The 25,238-nt window shown below is 53.7% G+C and overlaps 1 protein-coding gene across 3 annotated transcripts; it reads right to left on the bottom strand.

The window, feature by feature from the left end:
* Window positions 1-4,483: 4,483 nt before the first annotated feature.
* On the bottom strand, window positions 4,484-23,816 carry JDP2 (Jun dimerization protein 2). Of its 3 annotated transcripts, none has more exons than XM_074821563.1 (4): window positions 23,724-23,816; window positions 11,255-11,478; window positions 6,414-6,518; window positions 4,484-5,530 (listed from the first exon to the last, which is right to left on the bottom strand). In XM_074821563.1, the coding sequence occupies exons 2-4, from the start codon at window positions 11,453-11,455 to the stop codon at window positions 5,345-5,347; spliced, it is 492 nt and encodes a 163-aa protein (XP_074677664.1). In that variant the 5' UTR covers window positions 11,456-11,478; window positions 23,724-23,816; the 3' UTR covers window positions 4,484-5,344. The 3 variants fall into 3 exon arrangements, with proteins under 3 accessions (XP_074677664.1, XP_074677665.1, XP_074677663.1); XM_074821564.1 differs by lacking the exon at window positions 23,724-23,816 and adding an exon at window positions 22,098-22,242; XM_074821562.1 differs by lacking the exon at window positions 23,724-23,816 and adding an exon at window positions 21,079-21,333.
* Window positions 23,817-25,238: the final 1,422 nt, after the last annotated feature.

Raw genomic sequence — 25,238 nt, 5'->3', positions numbered from 1 at the left:
TGGTTTCAAGACAGAGAAGGAGCTAGCAAGACCAAGGATCCTTGTGGGGAAACCGGGTTCCTGCTGCACACCAACCTACTGTAGCTGAACCCTCTGCCCATCACTCCTGCACCACCTCAGGCCTGATGCTTTGGGGCAAAGTGGCACCTACTTTTCCCTGAGGGAGAAGAGGTGAGAGTGGCTTTGCAGAGGGAACTGGGGGTATTAGGTGAAGAACATCAGGGAACTGGGACAGGCATCTAAGAAATGGCAATGTGCTGGGGCTCATCTGCCTGGTCTTCAGGAAAGATGTGGCATCATGACCTGGGGAAGGCTCCTGCCTGAATTGGGGAGTGCAGGCAGGAGCACAAGGGTTATGACCTGAATGTGGATCTCACAAAACAGAAGACAGGCATGTGCTGGAGGGCACTGCTGGCACCCTGAGAGTTACTGCTGGTGGTCCTGGTTGTTGAGCTGGGAAGCACCAGCAACACCAGGCAGGCTCATGTGTCTGAGAAGAACCATCTGACACTGTGGGACGGCACCACAAACCATAGAATCACAGAAAGGTTTGGGTTGGACAGGACCTTTAAAGATCATCTAGTCCACCCCCCCTGCCACCAGCAGAGTCATCTTCCACTAGACCATGTTGCTCAAAGCCCCGTCCAACCTGACTTTGAACACCTCCAGGGAGGGGACATCCACAACTTCTCTGGGCAACCTGTTCCAGTGCCTCACCACCCTCATCATAAAAAGTTTCTTCCTTATATCCAGTCTAAAAGTACCCTCTTTCAGTTTAAAACTGTTGCCCGTTGTCCTGTCACTACAGGTACTGGTAAAAGTTCCCTCTCCATCTTTCTTATAAGCCCCTTCTAAACACTGCAAGGCTGCAACAAGGTCTCCTCGGAGCCTTCTCTCCTCCAGGCTGAGCCACTCCAGCTCCCCTGCCCTTTCTTCACAGGCGGGGTGCTCCAGCCCTCCGCCCGTCCGGGCGGGCCTCCTCCAGCCCCGCTCTGCGAGGGCCGTGCCTTGTGCCGGTGCCCCCGGCGCTGGCGGCAGCGCTCCAGGCGGACACTCCCACCGCACCCCTCCAGACAAAGCCGGCGCTCCGGGCAGGCACCCGGACTCCCGGGTTGGCACAGGCTGGCGGTGGCGGAGCCGGAGAAGGGCCGAGGGGGGGGGAACAGCGGCTCAGCCCCGAGGGGCGTCCCCGGGCCCGGCTGCCGCAGCCCAGCCGGCGCCGGCCCCGCTCCGCGCCGGCCCCGCTCCCCGCCGGCCCCGCAGTGCCTCCTGCCGGCGGCCCCGGCCCCGCCGCCTCCCCCCGTCGCCGCCTCCGCCTGCCCCTGAGCCCAGAGCGAGGAGCGGGGCCCGCGGGAACACGGCCCGTGGGGTGGTTTGAGGGGATGGCCGCAAGCGGGAAATGGCGGGGCCGCGGTGGCTCAGAGAGGGACCGGCACGGGGAGCAGCGGGCAGAGGGAGGTCGGCCGCAGGCGGCTGGCGGGTCCCCGCACCCCTCAGCTCCCCGGTACGCGAGCACCGCAGCAGCCTGGCCGCGGGCTCATGAGAACTTATTTCCAAGCATCTCGCGGGCAGGTTTATGTGAGCACAGTGAACTTCAGGCCGGACTAGCCAGCGAGTAGGACAAGGGGTCTGCGTGCCAGCGGCTGCCACAGGGCTGTGGTCCTCCAGGGCTCCTGTGCCCCGTGCCAGCAACTGTGGAGACCATCTCAAAACAGCTATGGGAGGCATCCAGAGGGGCAAGGGGGTGTGGGGGGGCTGGCTGTGTGGGTGAGGGGGGGGTGTGTGCATGTGTGCCCACCCATCAGGTCTAGGGGTTCAGCCTAAGGACTGGCTGGACCGGGGGGAGACAGGGCTGGCAGCAGTCTCACATCTCTCACATCCATCGCCAGCACCACTGGCCCCAAGCCCTGTCCCAGAAGTACATGATACCATCAGCTCTGCTCTCATAGTGGCCCACAGAGCACCCAGCACAGGCTATGTGGGTGTGGGATGGCCAGGAGGTGGCTGCCTGACCTTTGAGAAGCATCCCTTGTGTTTTCCAAGCAAATCTGCATTACCAGCCCTTGCATGAAGGGGACACAAGTGGGAGGACATTGCCACAAGTACAACCATTGCTCTTTGGGTTTGGAAGCACCGTTCTGGCATGCAGCAACATGGGCTGTGCCGGGCATGTGCCCACTGCTCCTGTCCTTGCCCAGGAGATGCCGTTGTAATGCACCAGCCTGAGAGGTGTCCAGCAGGACCGCCTGTCCCATGGCACTATTTGTACCTCTGCTAAGGGGTGGTTGGAGAGGACACATGCTACCAGGGTCAGGAACATCAAATAGCCCATCTCCTGCAGGGACCAGGAAGGGTTTCAGCCCAGGACTGCACAGAGATGGAGCCTTTTCCATTCAACACTCACAGGCTGCAACTTACAGGGTAGAGGCCCACAACCTCTACTTTAGCTTTGTTGGGTCATGGCCTAACCAAGTCCTCTGAAAAGTGACAAAGTCCTTGGTACTGACTGGAATGCAGCAAAAAGCTGTTTGGAGGATATACAGGAGCCTGGGCAAAAACCTGTCTGGCCCCTGCCAGGGCTCAGATAGCTCCTGCCTGAGCATTGGCTGGAGTAGCTGAGCATTAAACTGATGCAGATCCATCACTCTTTTGCTGCTGCCTTTGCTAGCTGCTTCTAGCATGTTTGGTTTCAAAGGGCACCTTATATTTCTCTTTTCAAGCCAGCTGTTTTCATAACAGGAAGTTTTACTGCAGTGTGGCCATTTGCCAGAATGGGGCCATCGCCTGCACCCACAGCACTGCCAGTGCTGCTGGAAGATGTGTGGCAAGTGGGTGAGTCCCCACCACGGAGATGAGCACAGACTCTCCAGGTGAGCAAAGAGCATGAGATGCCTGTGGCTGGACTAACTGATGTCCCACAGGGAGCTCCCACTGACCACCAAAGAGGAAACTGATACTTGCAGAAGCTTGGAAATTCATTACCATGTACACTCTGCAGAGGGAAATACAGCCCTGAAGAGAGAAGCAGGCCCAGCACGTGCTCTGCGTCCTTTCAGCAGAGCTTAATGAGAGGCACTCTGCTCATCAAAGCATGAAGATTGGCTCCTGACAGCAACTGAGAAATGGGTCAGGTCTAAGCCACCCCTGCAGGGTCTGGGCAGAAGGAAGCACAGAGGGACAGCTGCCCAGCTTCAAGGGCTGCATGGCAGGCAGTGGCAGCCAGGACAGACACTGCTTTTTTCCACCAGCTTTGTTTCAGGTCCCGTCCTTGCACATCCCTCCAGAGCACCTCAGCCAACAAGTCCTCCCTGGGCAAAAACTTTGCCTGTAAAAGATCCAACATGCTTCACACTAAATAAGGCAGCTGGCAGCATTCTGGGAGGTCCCAAAGACAGAAGTTATGGAAAGGACGGGGAAATCCAGAAAGAAAGTATGAAACAGGGAAAGGACTAATGTCAGATATCCCTGGAGGTTAAGGGTTGGCAAAGGAGGCTACAGAGAAAGAAATACGCACTAGAGAAGCGGCTGTGCTAGGAAAGACCTCCTCCCATGCTCTTGTCTTGTTTAGTTCAAGCTCATCTTCTCCCCAACACTGCTTTGGTGTTCCTGACTGGAGTGTGTATCTGTATCAGGTGCTGAAAGCTTCTTTCACTTGCAGTTTGCATCAAAATAGCCTCATTCTCACTGGTAATGGGTAGGACACCAACTGGGAGAAGACTGGGTGTACCACTGCTCCTCCGAGACAGCCCTCAGTGGTGTTGATGTGTGAGATGGGGCCTGCCCCAGTCCGGACCAAGGCACCTTCCCACTACCGTCATATCTAAGAGTCAGGAACACAGCAATAATGTCAGGACTTGGTTATTCATATGGGGATGCTAACTCTTTCAGTCCTAGCATCTGAAGCACACCTGGCTGATTATCTTCTCAGCCTCCCCACCCCAGTGCTCAGCACTGGCCGAAGCCCAGGGCAAGCTTTAGGAGCTTTCCCAGCACATCAGTTAGGGGCAAGGCTAGGACCTGGCCAAGACCAGAGGAACTGTTGTCCACCTCCTTCCATGTAGGGATCACCACCACAAGAACACTGTGACAGCTTCCCTCCTCTCCTTCTTGTCTCTGCAATGAGTTCAAGCTGCTGTATTCAGGCCTGAAACAAGACGGACCAGGTAAGGATGAGATGATCTCCCTGTCTCACATCTCTGCCTTTCCAGCCCACAAGCCATGCCCAGTCTGCCCTCTTCGGTGCAGCACTGAGCTACTTCTTGCTTGACAATGGTCAGAGCTGCTTCTGAGGTTCCCAGCTTCCCCAGGGTGAATTCACCTGGCCCATGGCTGCTAACAAAGAACCACCAAAACCAGCTCTTGGATCAGCTCCACCATCCCACTCAGCCAGGAACAGCATGGTCAGACCTGGCACATGCTGCCATGGTGCCAAGCTCTGGCCAGAGCCCACTGTGGTCTGACTCAGACACAGCACAGGAGGATGGTGTATGTAAAGGTAACATTTACTGAGAGATACAGAACTGAGTATTATGAAGGACATACATGGATGGAAAGGGTAGCGACACCACTGCCAAGGGCGGCTTGGACCCCTTTCCCAGCACACTGGGGAAGGAGCCAGACACTACCAGACAAGTAACACAATGGAGATAACTGTGGCATATGTGTTTGTAACAAACAGACCATCATAACATACATTTCTATGGGATCACATCTAGTGATTATATAAATCCATATAGAGATCGCTGTATAAAAACTTTGTAAAAAATACTTTAAAAAAGTGTAAAAATGTGCATTCAAAAGCACGGCCGACACGGACAGCTGGGCTGTAAACATTATACTGAGAGTGTGCTTGTGGGGGGCGCCTGCGCCACCGAGCCCCGACAGGTCTGCCCACCAGACGGGGCTGCATCAAGTGTTTGCGGTTCTTGGGTTCGGGTTTCCCTCCAGAGCGTGTGCCAGGAGCGGCAGCAGCCTCTGGGCAGGGCGTCGGCAGGCACCATGCAGCCACCGCTCCTCCGCCTGCGGGCCCTGCTCCCCACAAGGCGCATGCTCCTCGCGGGCGTCCCTGGGGCCATGAGCAGGCTGAAGGGCAGGGATGAGGTATCACAGGGAGGTTGCCCTCACCGGCGCCACTAGCCCTGCTCCCGGGTTCAGCCTCAGAGTACATGGTTGACAGGTTCCTGATCTTCTCTGTCCCCATATTTGTTTGGTCCATCGTTCCCAAGGAAGCCCACTGGGTCCTGGCTGCACCAGGCCTGGGTGCACAGTTCTTCATACAGTACATACATTAGAGACCCTGGAAGACCCTGCACCACTGCCTTCTCCTCCTGGCCCAGTGCCACCTTCACTTCTTCTCTAGCTGCTCCAGCAGCGGGTTGGCTTCACTCTCGGGTGTCTTGATGCTGTCTGTCCGCACGATGCAGGTGGGACGGTGCCGGTTCAGCATCAGGATCAGCTGCTGCCTCTCCTGTTTCAGCTCTTCTATCTGGGCCTTCAGCTCAGCGTTCATGAGCTCTAGACGCTCAGACTCCTAGCAGGACAGAAACACAACCGTATGTGACTTTACTCCAAGAGGACAAGATACAAGGAGAAACAATTTGGCCAACAAGCCATCTCTGCTCAGTGCTGCCCCTCAGCCCCTGCAGCACAGGAGCAGCCTGAAGGTCTGCCAAGGCACCAGGTCCCTCCAAGCAGTTTATCCCCAGCCCCACTGCCGCTGCCTTACGTTACTTAGTGCCACTGCAAGGAAATACACAGCCACCTCCTAGGACAGGTCTCTGCTGCACCACAGCAAAAATCCTGCCTGGCTGCTTTCCATGGTCTAGAAAGGTGTTCGGAAACAAACCCATGTTTAAGTTTTCACCCCCCATCCACAGGGATCTGCCGTTGTGAAATGCCTCCTTGTCCCCCACTGGGTCATTTGCCCATGTCCCACCACCCCTTGCAGAAAAGCAGCAAGGTGCTGTAAGAGCTTTTCTGCCTTGGGGTCATGGCTGAGAGGGCATCTGGCCTCTGAACAGGGAAACCTCCAGGAATTTGGGCAAGTGTCCAGCACGCTGTCAGTCCCTGTCCTGTGCCACAATCCCACAGCCGCTCCTACTCCAGCGCTGAGGCAGGGACACTATCAGCCCTCTCTCCCGCAAGCCCAGAGCCCACCTCCAGCCCTCTCCATCCCTGATACCACAGGCATAGGGATGCCCGTGAGCTCTGCCTGGGCATACACATGGCCACCACCTTCACAGCCTTGTGGAAAGGGCGGAAGGGGGCCTGTATTTTCCCAGGTAAGGGCACAGGAGCAAGGGGAGGCAGAGAGGCAGTTCAGGAGGGAGCAATGCCCACATTTGGGGCACCTTTCTAGGTAGGTGCCCCTGCCAAGGTCCCCACTGTGCCCTGGAACAGGTCAGGGCACTCACCCGCTGCAGGAACTCCGTCCTCTCCTTCTTCTTGTTACGACATCGTGCTGCTGCTACTTTGTTTTTCTCCCGGCGCCTTTTCCTCCTCTCCTCTTCCTCGTCCAGCTGCAACAAGACAGAGAAGCCCAGGTCAGAGCTGGCAGGTGTGGGGCAGGGTAGGAGGTGGGGGTGAGCACCCAGCAACCCCACCAGTGGCCAGGCAAGGAGGAGGGGTGGCAGCCACCCATGCCAGTGGCCACCAGCAAAGTGGTCTAATCTGCACCAGGAACCAGGCATGCTGCTGCCACGGCCTCTGACTCCACTCTGTGGGGACAAGGGGAGGGAGCCCAGTGCAGTACCCACAGCTGGTGACCCGGCTGGCAGGGGACAGACAGCTCTTTTCAGGGCTGCTCCCTCCCTGAGAGAGGGCAGAAACAAGGGGAATAGAGCCCCATCCTGCACAGATAGATGTCTGTGTGACAAACTGACAACTGTGTGACAACTCTGTGAGCACAGTCATACAAAGCATCACACACAGAGCCAAGGGCAAGAGGCAGAGAAACCTGAAAGATCCCCCAGCTGGGCCTGGCTGTGCCCCCCATTCCAGTACATGGGACTGTCTGCTGCAGCTCCAGCACTGGCCGAGTCACAGGGCCACCATGGTAAGGTGGGGACAGGCCCCACATCCCCTGTAAAGAAGCAGAACATGGCAGTGCCTGCGCTGTTCACCATGACTCAGTTGCTCTGTGCTGTCTGACTCAAACCACACAGGCCAGGCCAATAAGCCCTATGGGTTGGAAACCCATAATCAAAGTATTTAAGGATATTTACTACAAAGCCTATGTAAGTGGCCTATGGCATGCTTACATCTGAGAACCCAAACCAACTCCTTCAAAGGAAAAAAAAAAAAAAAAAAAATCTAAGTGCTGGAAAGCCCTGTGAAGTCAGAACCCAGGTTCACTTTGTAGCATGGCTGGGAGGAAAAGATCCCAGTGTCTTCATCCATCTTTGGCCCGGGACTCCAAAATTTGAGATGTCAGACTGAACTGCTTCATTTCTATCAGCTGATACCTGACAGCACACATCTTTTCAAACGCAGTGGCAGCAACTTTTGCTTTATGAGCACTTCCACAGCCTATTTGCACCTTCTCTAAGGGCAGCTCCAGTCTTCCTTTCCTTGCAACATCCTTTCCTTCACACTTCCCCAAGTCAGTGGGGTTGAGGGACACATCTCCCAGACAAGCCTCTTGCAGCACACACCATCTGAACAGTCTTGTTGCTCTAGCACTTGGGCTTAGTCACCTCAAAAGGAAAGTCAGAGATTCCCAGTGCCAAGACCACAGAGTGGTGGTGGGTGTGGGGGGCCACCAGATGACCCCACAGGTCCCTGCAGGAAATGAAAGCTGCAGGTGCCATCGTCCACAGCAAACTGTGCACACTGCTGACATTCACTAAGTCCAAAGCCCACTAACCAAAACATCTTAAAAACATCTCAACGTGATGTGCAAGGACGGGATGAAACACTGACTCTGTCAGAGTTAGGGTGAAGGGTACCTTAAGCAAGCTGTATGTCCAATATGCAGCATGCCTTAGAAGACAATGTACAAGTTCTGTAGCACTAATAGCTTTTGCGTCTCCTCTACCTTACTTCCCAAGCTTTATACTAAAGTTGCTATTTTACCTGGGGCTAAAATATTAAGCAAAGTCAGCACAAGCTATGCACAGACTTCTGTAATGCCAGGCTGCCACCATTCCTTTGCCAAGACAGTGCCATGGGGCATCATGCACCATGCTTGGGAGAACCAGGATGGGAACTGCACTAATGCCCCCAAGTCCAGTTAGAAGTGGCCAGCTCTCACTACTCTGCTCTAACTCCACACTCTACTGCCTTTTCCTCCTGGCAGGACCAGGATATCCCCACAGCAAAGGCACAAGCAGCTCTTACAAAACTTCCACTCAGAGTTTAAGAGGAGGTGGACATCAGGGTAGCCACCATTCCCCTCCACACATTTACCAACTACTCTTCTACCCCTTAACTTCTTGGCCTTTTAGTTTAAGGATTATTAGGAGGGTGCAGAGAGGGGACACATGCTCACAGCTCAAGAAACACACCTCAAACTTTCCTGCAAGGTACATCTCAGGTTGTAGCAGGAACTGGAAGAGCAAGCAGTGACCGCACAAGCCTCACAGTGTCCCTGGGAACTGCCTGACACATTTCCATGCCCTGTTGCTCCATTCAGTGAGAATAGAAGTGACCTGTCCCTGTGCCCTTCAGCTCCACCCTCCACCCCACAGAGGGCCCAGGAAAGGCCCATGTCCTTTAGATGGGGTACAGATGCTCAAGGAGGGTGGCTCAGCACAGATAGTGGCAGCTTGAACTCTTGGTTCTGCTTTTTGACCACAGCTCCTGTAACTTCAAGAAAGCAGGTTTCCCCCTCTCTGCTTCTGCTTGATTTCGGTTCAAAAATGTGACATGGCCCTGGTTCTGGGGTTAGGACTCTACTCAGAGGCACAAGGGACAGTGATGGTGTACCACCCCACAGCATGTTTCAGTAGCCAATCTCCAGGGGAACCCTGTGGGTCTGGGGTTGCCTCCTGAATTGCTTCAGCCAGCAGCATCAGGGACAGAAGTGATCATCAGCCTGAGAAGCAGGGCTGTGTCCCAGGGGGAGCACTCCAGGTGGGTTTTGATGGTGGAGCAGCCCAGCAGCACCTGTCTCCCTCTGCCCCAAGAGGAGGGCAGCCTGCCCAGTGGGGCTGTCCACCACCCTGCAGGGAAGCCAGTGCCCAGCACCCACTGAGTGGGTTTTGTGTACGCTCCCAGGGACAAACACCCCGCTGCCCAGAGATGCTGGTCCCCCCAGCACGTCAGAGAAAGCTGCCTGTGCCCCAGCTCAGGGGGAGCAGCCTGCCCTCCCAAGTGCTGCACAGAGCATGGCATGCCGGTACCCAGCATCCCTGGGCTACGGCTCCCTGTGAGAGGAAGGCAGCTGCAGACTGCATTGCAAAATTATGCGTGGGCAGCTTCTTGGCTACTCATGGGATAAGCAGCTACTGCTTCAGCTCCCCCAGGCTTTCACTGCAAAGCCTGTACCAGGGGCAGCTCCATTTGCTGTCCTCGACTCCTCAGCTTCACAGGCCACACAGGGGAGGAACCGGCTGCAGGGAAGGCAGCTGTGTGGGGGCTGCCAGTGGATTTCCCCTTATCTTTCCTCCACATGGTGTCTCAACAACTGGCTCAGAGGACACTCAGCACTTCCACTACCTGCTATGGGGCAGGGCTGCCCTGTCCCTGCTACACAGAGGCCAGTGAGACATGCCCATGTCCACCAAGCAAAAGCAGCTGTTGCAGGGCCAGCTCAGAGCTGCCCAAAACACGCCAGGAAAGGTGCTGTGCCTGGGAAGACAGCACAGCTAGACTCCCTCTTTCTTCCCCAATCCATGAAGCAAGGCAGGCATTGCACCTGCATCATTTGCTGCATGATACCCAGGCCAAGAGCTGGGACAGCATTCAGCTTCAGCTTCCAACCCATGACTGCTTTGCCCATAGAGGCCATTAGCATTCCCCAGGCCCTTCTGATGGCTTCCCGCAGCATCCTGGCCTCAGCTCCTGCTATTGTGGAGCTGCCCAGTCCATCCCCAGGTGATCTCCATGGGATGCTGCACGAGCTGACTGGACACCCCCTCGGTCACAGAGCTCCTGTGTAAGGTGATCAGATTGAGCCCATTGTACCAGTCCTCCCCACAGGAGTCCACTGCAAGGGGCTGGGGGAAAGGAACAGGCACCCTCCTGGCAGGTGGACCTGGGTGCTGCTGCACTTTTGCTGTAAGAGTTGGGCCAAGTCAAGTGTCAGCACCATTTGGAGAGAGGGCTGCTCCCTGGAACTGATGTTTTACTCCCTTCATCTCACAGCTCATCACAGGCAGCTCTTCACATTATCTAGCACCTCCTCGCTAACGTCTCCAGAGAATGCACATCACCCCATCCTCACACAGCATCATCTGAGGTATCCTCACACAGGAGCAAATGCACTCTTCAGAGGGGTTGTTTATCAGACCTTATGACAGCAGCCACCACCTTCACCAACACAGGGCCTCCAAATTGATGGGTTCCCAGCTCCCACAGGCAGTGGGAGGTGCAAACACTCACCACCAGTGCAGCAAGGGTCAAGGAGGCAAAGACTGGACAACCAACACGAGACAGACACACAAGGAAAACACTGTGCAAGTGTCTCCCAAGTCCCTGCGGCCTGGTTCTGACACGTCAGTCTGCGGTACTGAGCAGAAGCCACCCACCTTCCTTATCCCAGGAGCCCTGAGGTGAACCAGGGCCCCCTTGAGCAGCGGGGCAGGGGCAGCCCCAGCCAGCAGAACCTGCGGCACAAACTGAGTCACTGCTGCCGCTCAGCACCGCTCACTCACACACCTTGTCCCCACAGGAAAGGCAACACCAGCAGCACCAAGGGCTCACTGGCACTGGAGATGGGATGAAAGCAAGCCCTCTGATGGGCTGGTTTGGCTTCTCCTTTCGGTGCGTGCCCCAACACAGGGACATGTTGGCTGTGCCAGACCTGGCTGGGTTTGAGTTTAGCTGTCCCCCAATGGCTGCATGGGACTGGTCAGGCCTGGGACACTGAGGCCACCATTGCTGCAGGGACAGAAATTCAGGCAGAGCAAAGAGGTAGCTGGTGGAGCAGCTGTCAACACGTGTGCACATCACCAAACAAGCAGCATGACATGCTTATAAAACATGCTTCTGGCCACCCTGGCAGGAAACCCAAGCACAGGCACGAGAGAAACCCAGGCAGGTGCAGGCAATAGCCCTGCAGGGCCATCTGCAGACAGCAGCCCCCAAGACTCACCTCACTTTTCACGGGCTGGGGTCTCTTCCCAAGCTTCACCTCTAGGAAGTGGAGCGGCGAGATCATGGCCCCGATGTTGCGGATGTCAGCGTACTTCAGCTCCTCGGCGGTCAGGGCTGTGCCAGGCAGTCCTGTCAAGGGGCCAAGCCCAGGCAGTGCGCCGGCCGTCAGGGACGGGTCGGGGATCTGCCCTGGCATCATAGCAGGGGAAACAGCTTCGTAGGCTGGAGGGAGAGTGAGACATGGCCCGTTACAATCCAGCTACAGGGCCTCACAACACAAGCCAAATTTATTCTACAGACCATCACCTAACAGGGTGCAAACCAGGGAAAGCAGCTGCTCTTCCCCAGGGGTGGCAAAGGCAAGGACTAAGCAGAATCTGGGTGATAGAAAGCAAAATATATGAATCCTGCTAGGAAGGATATGCTGCCGGTACGTAGATCAGGACAGAAAGAGACCTGAGAAGCAAAGCATCAGAAGAACAGGAGCTGGCTGCAACGACGGTGATGTGGTCCCATGGACTACTGGTTTTGGCACACCTGTCACTGGAGTGCAGAAAATCAAGGTTTGCTCTTAACTGAGTTTTGATTAATGTGTAGGTTATTAGGACAAGAAAATGGCACAGAGGGCTATAATATGCCTTAGGCTGCATTTCTTCTGGGCAGGCTCAGCCCACTGGTCAGGGCTGGGACATGGCACATGAGGACCAGGGATAAAACCAGGAGAGAAAAACCTGCCAATGAACAAACATCTCCCAGCACAGACATAAGGAAGCAAAGGCTGGAGCGGAGGGGAAACAGAGCAAGGTGCAAAAGGCTTCTTCTATCAGCACAAGCAAGAATAGGATTGGGACAAACTTTGGCAAGCCACTTATAGGCAGAAGAAAGGAAGTTACCAGGATACATGAAGAACAAATAGCTAAGAGATAAAGAAATAAAGTTATACCTAAAATGGGAAGCCCGTAGAGCTGGAGCTGTTATATCAGCCAAAAAGCAAAGGGAGCAAGTGGTCATTGGCTACAGCACAAGTACATCCCTGCTTGTGTAACTGGACTGGGACACTCACAAGTGACCCAGTTACAACATGCAAAGTCAACTTCTGTCCACACAGTAATCATTTTCTCCCCACCTCAACTCAACCACATGTCCCAGTGCTTGTGCACTGCTCTCCTTGCTGTGCCCAGCAGACCGGTCCCAGCATACCCCGGGAGCTTCCAGGCATCCACCCCACCCTGTCCCTGTGCCAAGAGGCACTCATGCAGCGGGTGGAGGGACAAGCGATATCAAGAGGAACGGGCTAATGGAGCAGACCCAAAGTATCCGTGAGCAGCTTCCTGCAACCACTAGAGCCAGTCAGAAGACATGATTCAACGAGCAGTTGGGCAAACTCATGGAAGAGGGGTCCACAAAGGACCATCAGTCACATCACTCTGCACAAACTCCTGGAAGCTGACAGCACCAACTGCCAGAGTGAGAAGGTGCATTAAGCAAGGGATAACATGCACTTGCCCTGCTCTTTCCAAAGCATCCACTCTCAGCTGCTGAGCAGGCAATGCAGGCTTTTGGTCCAGGCAGTACAGCTGTGCTAAGTGGAGGCACACACACATTATCAAGTCAGCTGCCACAGTTGCTCAGCACTTACCATCCTGGGGTGACAAATCTATGTCAGTACCAGGCTGAAAACGTGAGTAAAGCTGCATGTGAGATAGGACTGTGGGATCATGGAGTTGCAGAACAGTTGAGGTGGGAAGGGACCTCTGGAGATCGCCTGGTCCAACCCCCCTCCTCAAGCAAGGTCAGTGGGAGCAGGTTGAACAGGGTTAATGATGACAAGCCAAGAAGTTAAGGATTTCTTGACACTGGCACTTTTCTTTACCCAGGAGATTATTTGGTATATTTTTTAATGTGAAGGAACAGGAGATATGCAGCAGAAGGGAAGGAAAGCCAATCATACAGGTTAGAGAGGCTAATGCAAGTTCCACAGCTCCCAGCACAGGTGCTGTGCAAGCTGTACTGGTGTGACAGGCAAGGGGATTTGCATCAGAACACACCTACAAGCTGCAATACTGTGTGAGCTGTCATACACTCTAATCTGCCACTGAAGACGTCCAGGTGTCAGCACGAGATGTCCCCTGGCAGACATTGCTTGGCAGACAGCAGCGGTGACCAACAGGACTTGAGAAAGAGCATGGAAAGCAAATCCAGCAAGACCCTGACCATAAAGAGGTGGCAAGTAGGAATCAAGCCCTCTGCTCCAGTCATCCTTCAGGAGGAAAGACCAGAAAGGGGAGAGCAGGCCAGTGCTCAGCAGTGCTGGTATGCAGGGGGGAGGAAGCTGGGCCTGGGGGAGGTGATCTGCACAAGGGCATTAAAGCCTGAAAAGGAGAAGATGGGAATGATAGGAGAGATAAATAGCTTCTGAAGCAAAGTGATACTACCATGATGAAATGGACTCCTGCCCATTTGGTGACAGAAGAGAAAGAAAATACTCGGTAATGATACTTAACATCAGAAAAGACTATACGTCAACTTTGAGATTGCAAGGACCTAAACCGATCCAAAGAATTCATTCTTCCATAGATCTCTAAACCAGACAGCTGTAATTCCACATCTGCAGTGGTTGCCTTGTATGGTGGCAGGAGACGCCCGCTCACAGCAGGGCTCTGAAGCTGCACACTACCTCCCTCCCCTTCCTTTCAGGCCTACACACAGCTAAGATGCTTCACTCCTCCAGAGACTGGGCACCATCCTACCCTAGGCTGTGCTCCAGACAGAAAAATGCAAAAAAGTTATTTGGGGACAGAGCCTAAATCCCTATCATCTTCCTCAGAGACTGTCCCTCTCCAGCAGGAAAGCAGTGGGTCAGTGAGGTGGCATGGCAAAGGGGAGGTGACTCCAGAGACTCTTCCGAGGACATACTGCCACAGGACTCAGCTGTGTGGAGTTAAATTCAACCTACCATTTTGGGATAGCTGCACACACTGCCGAGCTAGCCATTTCCCAGCTGCTGCCACTAAGACAACATGCTGTGGCACTAGGGAAGAAGCCTGCCAACAGCAGCACACCCTGGGCCAGCTGCTGCACACCCCCTCACCAGCAATCCCATACATGTCCATCCCCAGCTTGAACAGTTTGGTCTTCAGTAAAAAAAAAAATAAATCAGTAGCTAAAGTATATGAACACCCTCTTGAAGTCTCCCTCCTGCAAATACATGTGAGCTGCTACGGCACACACTGATTTGGGGCCCTGACCTACTCTTTCACAGGCTTCAGTCTGGGAAATGACTTGAGCCCAGCACTGGATGCCTAAATCCATTCTGGACTTGGGGGACCTGGTTTTAATTTGTGGTCCTCCATCACAACATGCAGCTGACACCACCCAGGTGCTGGACTGCACAGTCCAGGTCCTCAGCTAGATTGAATTCAGGTCACTGCAATTTATGAAATAAGGAGGGAGGAGAAATCTGTTCTCCAGACTGTGGGACTACCTGACCACTGAGCATCCCACTGCACTCCTGAGCCTGGGGCAGCTCCCTGAGGACAACTGGCTAAAGATTTGAGAAAACACTGTGCTTTCTCTGGCCTACTTTTTTTCTCTGCCACCTTGATCTGGTAGCTTAATATACCTTGAAATAGCCTCTGTACCGGTGGGACACCAGGCACAGGTTGGAGTGAAGGAGCTGGCCCACTATCTAACATGCTCTAAAACCATCCTGGATCCAGAGACTGCACTGCCAAAGCCCACATCACACTTGCATCAGTGTAAACTAAATCTAAAGCTGTTCAAAACAAAGTACCAGGAGCCACCTGGAAGAACATGAACCTGCACGTTAAGATGAGCTGAGAACTAGGTGGGAAGGGGGAAAGTGACTTCTACAAGCAAAATCTTGCTCAGGGGTCAGGAAGCTCAGGAGCACATTGAGAACTGCCAAGAGTCAAGCTGAGTTAGACCTTGGAGAGGAACATAAAACCATTCCCAGCAGGGCTATGACCATGAAAATAAGGTAACGAGGAGAGATGCCATCCCTCTCCACAGATCAGGGGTGCAGTCACAGATGACACCGCCCAGCCCTCAGTGTCCCTCAGCCACAGGCACTGTCACTCCCTGCTAATCAGAGGGACTCTCATCCCACTCTTTTTGCCTCTTCCTCCTGTAAGAGGTTTTCCTTTCATCCCAAGTCCCAGCTACTTTAACCTTCTTTTCTGGTTAACGCTAGAGGTAAGAAGCTGTATTTCAATCATGTCAAAAAAGCCAAGGCATATAACTGTCTTTAATACTTTGGTCTTCTTCCCAAGGCTGTTACCCTGGAAGACATTGACATGCCTACCTATAGCTCCAGCATATTTCTACCACGTTTGCATGGCAGGGCAGAAATAACTTTGAAGCTCAAGATCCGAGTTAGACCTTTAAGTTGCAGTTTTTCGATAGCCACATCTTGCTGGATGGGTGAATATGGCTGGTGCCTTGCCAATTCCCAATTCCTTTCTGGATATTCTTTTGCAGTGTTTGTTATTTCTAAGGTACAGGAACCAACTCACCTCTGTATTCCTTCACTTTCTAGCACAGTGCTTTAGCTGGGCTTCTTATTAGATTCTTTTTCTTTTCATAACTGATATATTAACACAGTCTTTTTTCCTCGGTGCCAGGCAGTCTTTCAATGTCTCCTTACACAAGCTGAGAAACGCTGTGAGTTCAGTAAAACCTAGCTTTCTGGTGTCCTACGGCTGAACCACACAATTCCTGCATTGTATCAGCTATGCTTTTTCACATAATGAAGCCAACAGTAAAGCAAAGCAGTGAAGGGAAAGAGAATGTGCAGTCTTACATCTGACACTGGGATCTGCATGACGCCAGCTGCTCAAGTTTACATTCACCGTAGCTGTGCCTTCTGCACTGATGCTATTCATCATTTCATGCCACGACATCAAGATGCTCCAGACTGAATTAGAAGACAGAGAAGGCTTTCTTAAAACTTCAGTTCAGCGATGAGCAGCTTGTATCATTCAATGTTCTCTTCAGCAACTATCCTTGCAGCAAAAATCTTGTCAACACATGATTTCACGGGTCAAAACTCAGTTTGTATTTCCTTAGTTTTGCCTCTAGACTCCCCTTGTTCTGGTTAAAATGCTGTAACACAAGACTTGACCTCTTGCCGAAATGTCTGTAAACCGTCCTAATTATTGCAGTCACTTTTGCATCCTTGCTTTGGCACCATTTTTGTTGTGGTCTTGGTCAAGCTCAGGTCAAGCTCAGTTATTTTATCAGCAGCCTCATCACCAAAAAGCTAACAGTACAGCTTCTTTTGTTCACCTTGGTTTTGCTGCATCTTTCCCATCAGTGATGAGTGTTTCTGTACTTTGTCCCCCAATCACACCCCTATGGTCAACAGTCTGTGACACTGATTGATTTAATATTTCTTAAAAGCAGCACCCATTACTCATAGTTTTTCTCCTATTGCCAGGGTCTGTTATTTTCTGGAGCCCACAACCTAGTGGCAAGAAGCTTTACCAAGTTGTTACTGTTCCATGCAGTTGCTCAGCTTCCTTGGTGACACTGTTCCTGCACACCCTCCTATTCCTTCTCCTGCAGTTCTAATCTTCATTTGCTTGGGGTTGGTTTTTTTCTTCCCATACTGATTTTGCTGCTGTTTTTTCTTGGGACTCTGTTTGTTTGTTTTTTTGAAGGAGCTGATGTTTGCACAGCAGTTACGGCATAAATCTAACATGCGTAGGCATAATCCACGTAACCCAATGTCCCCAGGGGCTTGTACTCTGGTTGCTAGCCTGTATTCACACCCCTCCTGCCACCTCTTCAGTGCTATTCTTACCCACAGACTAAAACTGGCACAGGAATGACTACCTGTGTTGAAATCATACATTCATTTCCCTGTGTAGAAATTGCCTTAGTTTGTATCCACTGTCCCCCAGGACCATCCTATGCATCCTCACTTATCCAGAGGTGTTGTCTGCTTCTTTATAAACCCAATGCAGTTGCTGCTGCATCAACAGCATCATCATGCAGAGAGGACCACGACATCCCAAAGCAGTCTGACAGTCACGCTTCTATCTAAATTGCCATTACTGTCTTATCTCTGCTGTCAGCTTCCTTGGCAAGAGTGAGGGCTGTTTACAACCTTATTTTCAATTTTGCTGTCTATAAATCATGGTTTCTTCCAACATAAGCTATTTTACATGCTCTGACATCTGCAATGGTTGATCCAAGTACCCTTTCAATGCTCAGAGAGCCAGTCTAGCACCTAATATTGCCAGCCAGCAGATTCTGATACTCTGTAAATACCAGCATGTTTCTCTCTTGCCCGCGTTAAGTGTTGCACTAAGGCAAAGTCTGTCCTACCAGCCCTTCTCCACGCTGCCTGCAGAACCAAGGCTATACTTGCCTGTTGTTCTCTCACTCCAGGCTCGACTTGGATGCCTGCTGTTATCGTCAGCTGCCATGCATCAGAGCACTGCCAAGGTCTGCAAGACACCATACAAGTGATCTTTGATCTCTTCATCAGTGTGTTAGCACTTAACATACTATCACCATGTGTATACACTGCCTTGGAGCACCTAAGTCACAGCAATTGGCCTTTCATCTGCTCCTGGCTAATAGGCAGTAATTCCTCTGTGGAGATCTGAAGTAGCGCTACCATCCATCAGAAGCAGCTTCTGGCTCCTTAGACTTTACTATGGCTTTATTGTAATTTTTTACTTTTTTTAGCTCCTAGCTATTAAGTTCACTCTGCCTGTATGTCATACATTGCATCTTTCTAGTTCTTTCTGTTGGCAGAAGGATGATTTATATGAAAGCCCTTTCCTGACATGCCCAACTTCTCATGCCCCAAGAATGTAACTTCCTAAACAAAGACAGGGTAGTTGGCTATCCCTCCTTCTCTGAACCACAGAGCCACTTGCATTTTTCCATCTGGACTCTTCTGGCTGGGGAGACTGCAGGGTGCTGAGGGTCACTGGAGCCTACAAACCTTCTTCCACCTCAAGGTTCAGCCCCCAGTGAGTGCCAAGTTAAGCATGATGAAGTTGAAGGCAGAAGGCCACTACCCCATATTCCCAGTGCCACAAGTACAGAGCCATGCAATTACAGTTTTCTTCTGTTGTCTAACATGTGATACTTTCCCATTCCCACAAAACTGCTGTCTGTTCTAGATGCATCTGATGCATCTAGTTTCAAGCAGTACCTTACAGCAGGTCACCCCATCTCCTGTTTAGCTTCTTCTGGTCTGCATTGTTAAAAGTAGTAACTTGCAGTGCCAGTGCCAAAGGCCACACTTATCAGTACCAAAGTTATTTGCCAACCATCAGAACACAGCAGGAGCCAAGCCCTTTGGTTTTAACCAGTCTTTTCAGATACCCATGCAGTAGTGCTGGCAAACATGAACTCTAACAACAGTCACTGTGCATTCATTCATTCATCTGCTGAACCTGTTGATACCAAGAACCCACCACCTGTATTGTACTGAAGAGCTGCAGTGACACCCACTGGGACAAAGTTGTGCATGCCCTCTCTTTACCAAGGACTTAACATTAATTAGAGTTTTATTGCATCAGGCAGATCCCCCTTCATTTAAAGGCCAGTTTAAGGCACGATCACAGAATGGCTCACCAAGTGGATGGAGGTGCAGCATGCTGCCTCAGTATGCTAGACACCATAGTACCTTGCTACTTCCACACTCCATTTCCATCCCAAGAGGGAGAGCGCTCCTGCAACCAGGCCCTGGGGTCGCAGGGCCAAAGAAGCATCTGTGCCCTTCTCACAGACACACCCAGCTGCTGCTCCTGCTGTTCCCTTCTCCCACGCAACCCCATGCGGTGGGAGAAGAGCTGCTGGGTTTGTGAACATCCGTACATGTAATGTCCCATCCCAAACTCCCAAGCTCCAGTGAGTGGACTGCAGGCCTACAATGCTAAGGAGAAGGAGGAGCTGTGAAGGACAGTTCCTCAGAAGATGGAAATCTAAACCCATTTCGTGAGTGGGAACAGTCTGGCTCTGTCCTGCACTTCTAGTTTCACACAGATGGCAGAAGGAACATCCGAGTCACTCACAGACAGAAGGCGATGAAAAGCTTTCTAAAAACAAGAATGCAGAGAGCCTTGCTGCCCCCCTCCTCTTCTCCATCAGGGAGGCACACAGCTCCCTACACTGTAACCTCAAGGCAGCTCAGAGCAGACAGCCTCAGAAGTGCAGCTCCCCACCCAACCGAGTCTCACCATCAGGCCCCCACACCTGCCTGTCTGATGCTTTGACTCCTTACCCCCATTATGAGAAGGGGGGGATACTGGTCCTCAAGTCCTCAGGTTTAGAAATAACGCCCCCTTCTCCATTAGCAAAGCAGTCAGCTCACAGTCCTTTTTCCCTGAGCATTTTTCTCCACATCTTCACAGGGTAGTAAAAAGCTCTAGTTTAGCATTACACTGCCCCCACCACTGCAATGCAGCGATTAACTTGCAAGCAACCCATGACAGCAGGGTTTTATACAGCACCTAGCATAGCAAGGCTCCTCTATTGCAACAATTAATTGCAATAACTGCAAAAAAAATGCAATTAATTATCACAATATTATTAGTAGAGATCACAATTAATTACTTGTGGCAGATATTTAATAATGCTGCACCACCCACTGGAAGGCAGTACAGAGCAGGAAGGTAAAAAACTATCCTAGTTCTGCCTGAAGCAGCTCAAAGAGATTTGAGGAGGAAGGAATATCCTGGTCTGAGCTAGGCTGCAGCTCAGACACTGAGGTTAACGACTGACTTGTTGAAATCCCCCAGGACCATCCATGACCACATGTGGTCAGGGCTGGAATCTTCTTCAAGAAGACAACCCTACTCCAGCACAGAGCTCTGCCCTCAGGGGCCAAGGATGGCCTCAGAGATGAGAGGCCCCCCTACAAACTCCTCAAAATTATGCCCTGAATGCCAGGGTCATCCACAAAGACCTCTAATCCATATAAAGACCAGCTCTGGCTAGTTTGCAACATCCCTGCTCAGCTGAGAGGCCCATATGGACCTTCAGCTCCCCGGCTGCATGCTAAAATAGCCTGCAATGTTTGTACTGATATTCTGGACAGTCCAAGCAACTGAGAAATCCACGTAAGCAGCCAAAGACAGATGGCATCAGGCTTGCCATGCCCTCTCCTTGCTGCACTGGCTCTGCAGGACACATGCAGGCTGGCAAGGGGTCCATGCCACACACCATGGCTCTGCCCCCCTTGGCTTTGGGGCCAGGTCCACCAGGAACAGCCTACTGCAGTGAGAAGACCTTCTCAACAGCTTCACACTCAAGACACTGCGTTCTGCCAAGTACCCGGCCCAGGCAATGCAGCTGAAGCAGCAAACACTAGCACAGGGAAGAAGACCGCAGAGCAGATGCTCAGTGCTGCCTGCGCTTGAGCAGCCTAGTTGGACACACTGCTCAGATGGAGAGGGCAGCTGGAGGCAAGAGGTGTGAGGGAGTACCCATTCTTCCTTGGCAAGGCCTGCAGCACAGAGACCTCTGCATCCTGTAAGGAGGGAAACGCTCAATGCTCAGCTGTGAGGAGGAGGGAGAAGCATCCATAGATATCTCAGTGATGAGACAGAGACAGCAACCTGCATGTTAACTCTCAGCAGGTCTCGCTAACCCCCCAGACCCCAGGAACCTGGGACAACCAATCACTACTTGACACGGACAGTTTGGACGGCAGCTCCAGCACCCACCCACTCATCCCCAGAGGAGCAGGTTTTTGCTTTTTTAGAATCACTAGGAGTCATACTAAGAATCTGAACTCCAATGACTGGCATTCCCAGATGTCCCCATGCAAGCACTCACCAGCAAATTCCCAGTGCAGACTCTGGCAACAGCCTCCAGATACAGTTTTTCATGCAAGTTTTCTCGAAACTAGCTAAAAAATCTTGGTCTGAGCTGCAGAAGCATTTGTTTCTGCTGAGCTCTCGGAGTCCAAACACACACACACAGTTTGGCAGTGGTTGTGTTCCAGGGCTGGTAATACAAGCCATGGAACAGGCTGCCAAGACAAGCAAGAGAACGAGCCAGGCCCCGTTTCATTGGCCACCATACGCTGCATATGGCCCTGGAACCAGCCAGCACAGTGTTCTCACCCTCCTTGAAGGCATAGGAGACCCTGTGTTTTCAAATACACCTCCACAGGGCCTTCATTAAAGGAAAATGGAAACATAATGTGGCTCTTGCTCTCTTGGTATTTCTCCCTTTCCCCCAATTTGCTCTCAAACCTATTTCCCTCCCATGGAAAAAGAAAAGTGCCTCCTGGAGCAGACCGTGCAAAAGAATGCAACTTCCATTCAACTCCACGCCTGACTGCTAAAGCGGACTTGGGACCGAGCGGTGGGGGACCTCCAGGGCCCCCTTCACCCCCCGGGCCGCGCGGGCTGGGGGCACGTCTCAGCGCAGCGCCGGCTCTCCCATGGCGGCGGGGGGGGGGGGGGGGGGGGGGGGGGCGTACACCTCACCTGCGCGCCCGGCCGGCAGGTGAAGCGGAGGCCGGGAGGGCACCCGAAAGCGGGGGAGGCCGCTCCCCACCGCCCCTGCTGCCGGTCAGGCCGGGGGCAGCACCCCGCTGCCAGGCAGCGGCCCCGCTCTGAGCCGCCTGCGCGGCTCTGCCCGTCCCCCACACCCCCCCCCCGGGAGGGTCTCCCCACACCTCCGCGGTGCGCCCGGCCGCTGGCGGTCGGACCCCTCCCCGCCCGGAGGGCAGCACCCTGCCCGCCGCCGCGGGGTGCCAGGATGCTCCTCCGGGCGCCCCCCGCCGCCCCCCCGCCCGCCGCAATCCCGGCCCGCCCGGCGCTCCCCCCGCCCGCGCCCGCACCCACCGTGCAGGGGGACCGGGCTGCCGGGGTGCCCCGGCCGCAGGGGCCGGGCGCGGGCTGCAGGCTCAGCCCCGCCGCCTCCGCCGCCCGGCTTCGCGGCGCTGCCCCGACCCCCGGGCTCCGCCGGGTGCCGATGTCGGTGCCGGCCGCCGCCGGGGCGCCTCGGCCCGCCGCCCCCCGCCGCCCCGGTGCGCGCCTCCCGCAGGCTGTGGCGGGCGGCGGGGTGGGTTGCATCAGCCCCGGTTATATAGCGGCCCCTGGGCTGCGGGGAGGGGTCGGGAATGCGGAACCGGCCGGGCTGCCAGCGCCACACGTCAGGGAGGGCGGGGGAGCGGGGCCGCGGGGCGGGGAGCGCCGCGCAGGGGTGGGACCAGCCGGGGCATTGGCACCCCGGCACCCCACAGCCCACAGTCCGGCATCCCGCACCCGGCACCCCGCACCCCTCGCCCGTCAGCCCTTAGCACCCTTGTGCCCTCGCAGCCGGCAGCCCCGGCCCCCCCCCCGGCCCCTCCGCACCACGGCGCCGGGCACCTCGCACCCCCCGACCGTGCGCGCTCCCCCCTGCCCTCCTGTCTCCGCTTTGCCCCCCCCCGCTCCGCGTCCCCCTGCGCCCGCCCGGACCCGGTCTCGGGCAGCCCCGGGGAGCCGGCCCGCAGGGGAAGGCTCTGTGCGGAGCCGCCGCTCCTCAGTCCTGCGCCTGGGAACAGGGAGGCAAAGGACCAGAGAGAGTGGCCAGGGCTCCCCAGCGCCAACCCCACCTCACCCAGGGCAGCAAAGACACAGGGGCCCGGGGGGCTGCAGGGCAACTCCGCTGCCCCGTGGGAAGTGAGCTCCTTCTCATCCCGCCCCAGCCCAGCCCGGCCTGCTCACACCCCACATGACGCTGTCTCCCCCGTACACGGGTCAAGGGCCGTCAGCCCCAGCTCCACCAGCCCTATGACTGGGGTGGAGAGGAGCCAGGAGGAAGCAGAGGGGTTCAAGGTTCCCCTGCCCAGCTGCTTTGGTCTTCTCTTGCCATCATTGGGGCATTGCCTGAGGCACAGGCACAGTCATGGTGCCCCATGTTCTAGCACCATGACGTCAGGTGGAGATGAGGGAGCAGGTGGTGCACTGGGGCCTTCCTGATAACTTATTTGCATGGATTTGAATTGCCTCCTTCCTCTCTCCCTCTGACATTGGCCTCTTCCCACCTGCATCTGCCAGACTGTTCTGGGAAGCAAAGCTCTGCACAGCCGCAGGGCCTTGCTGGACCTGCCACAGGTACTGGATGCTCCAGGGCTGTTGCTCCTAAAGCACTTCAGGACAGAAATGCTCCTTTTTCTTTGGAAAGAAAAAATACTAGGGTGGTTAGCAAAACTGCCAGGCTGAGTGGCACTACCCAGCTCCTTCTGCCTGAGCCTATGCCCAAAGTAAATGGGGAAAGAGATGAGATGTGTCTCCCAAACAGGATGAACCACAGCTAGGACTCACAACCATAAAATTCCTCTGAGACTTCTTGCATGTCCTCGGGCCCTGTGGGCAGGTCATTATAGACAAGAGGAGTCTGTCATAAAACTGAGCAACACTGCCATCCCTTTGTCCTATCCTCCCCTCTTACCCAGCTGCACAGAGAGGCACCATCCACCCTACCTTGTTTTCCTTCTCCTGGCTTGCCAGTCACTGTTTCTTTTCAGCATATTCATCCTCCACAAGGTCTCACCGCCAGCACTTCCAGCCTTGTCCTCTTCACCTGTGTCTCAGTAAGAGAAAGAGAATTCAGTCGGGGAGCTAAGCAGGAACAGGGTTCTAGAACGCTGCATTCAATATAGGATATACTTTGCCCAAATTGTCCTACAAACCTATAGGTAACAGCCTGGCTCAGCAGGACACCGCACACGTATCCTCATTCCTACTCTTCTCATGCTGTTGTTCTTTTACCTTTTCGTTTTCAGAGAGGCAGAATACTTTCTATACATCTTTGTATACAACCCCAATATTTCTTTAATCTTGGCACCTCACCTTGGGGGGAAGGGAGAAGTGGAAGCTGAGATGTATTTTTCCCATATGCATTCCTTCATCCTCCTAGATCAGATAGGACAGACTCCTCTAGTGCCTTAAGCTGGGGGGATCCCAATGTGGTTGACAAACAATCTCTCTCTAGCAATTCACACAAATTGCCTTCAGGGCATGGCAGCTCCCTTGCAACTGCTGCATCCTGAGGGAAGGGAGAGGGAAAACCAGGGAGATTTCAGAGGAGGCTGATGACCTGGCTGAGCAAGGTCCAGTCCAGCATGAGGTTCCTCCTGCAGCCCTTCCCTGCCCTGGGGAAGGCAGGAAAATGCCGTTTCTCCTTCTCTGCTGGGGGCTGGAAGAAAGAGCTCTCCCTGCTCTCTCTTCCACTGTTTTTCCCTTTTTCATTTCCCTTTCTCTAGTGGGCACAGCTGGGAGATCTTCATTACAACACAGACATCTACAGCCCCAGACTTGAGTACTGACCTCTTCATGGGTGCTCTTCCACCCCAGCCAGCCCCCACCGGATGGGAACAGGGACCCCACACCTAGCAGTCTGTATACGGCCAGCACTCGCAGCATGTTTGCAGTGCACTGATTTCAGGGCTGTGTACTCAAGACTACTGAAGAAGGTCTGGGAAGCGAGGAGGAGAGGGTATAGCCAAATCCAGCTCTTCAGCCTACCATGTCTTTCCTTCCCTGCTTCCCCTCTGCAGGTCCTGGGGGCAGCTGAGCCTCCATTATTATGATAATCCATGATAGTCCTAACTGTGATTTAACTGTTGAAGAGCTAGTTCCAGGGAAGCATCCTTGTTCAGGACAGTGCTTACGCACATGTTTAAAGGGACAAACTTGCATCATTCTTTCTTGAGTTGGGAACTCCTGTCTCACAGGGGAATTTTCCTCGTTCTTGCAGTCGCTTGTGCTTGAACTGTTCTTTTCCCAAGCTGGGTTTTGCCTCATGTAAACACCAAACTTGTTTACTTTTCAGATAGTTTCATTCGGGCTAGAAAAGGCATAAGAATTCATTGAGAATTTGTGGCTTCAGTGGGTAAAAGTGAACAGAAAAGTCACCAACAACTTGCCGAAGGAATTGGCTGAAGGCTGCTTGCCGAAGGATGCGGTATGGTCGGGTAAACACGGCTGGTCCTACCA

The sequence above is a fragment of the Strix aluco genome, chromosome 4 (assembly GCF_031877795.1).
Source record: "Strix aluco isolate bStrAlu1 chromosome 4, bStrAlu1.hap1, whole genome shotgun sequence".
NCBI classification, from domain to species: Eukaryota; Metazoa; Chordata; class Aves; order Strigiformes; family Strigidae; genus Strix; species Strix aluco.
This window is presented reverse-complemented; position numbering and strand designations above follow the sequence as displayed.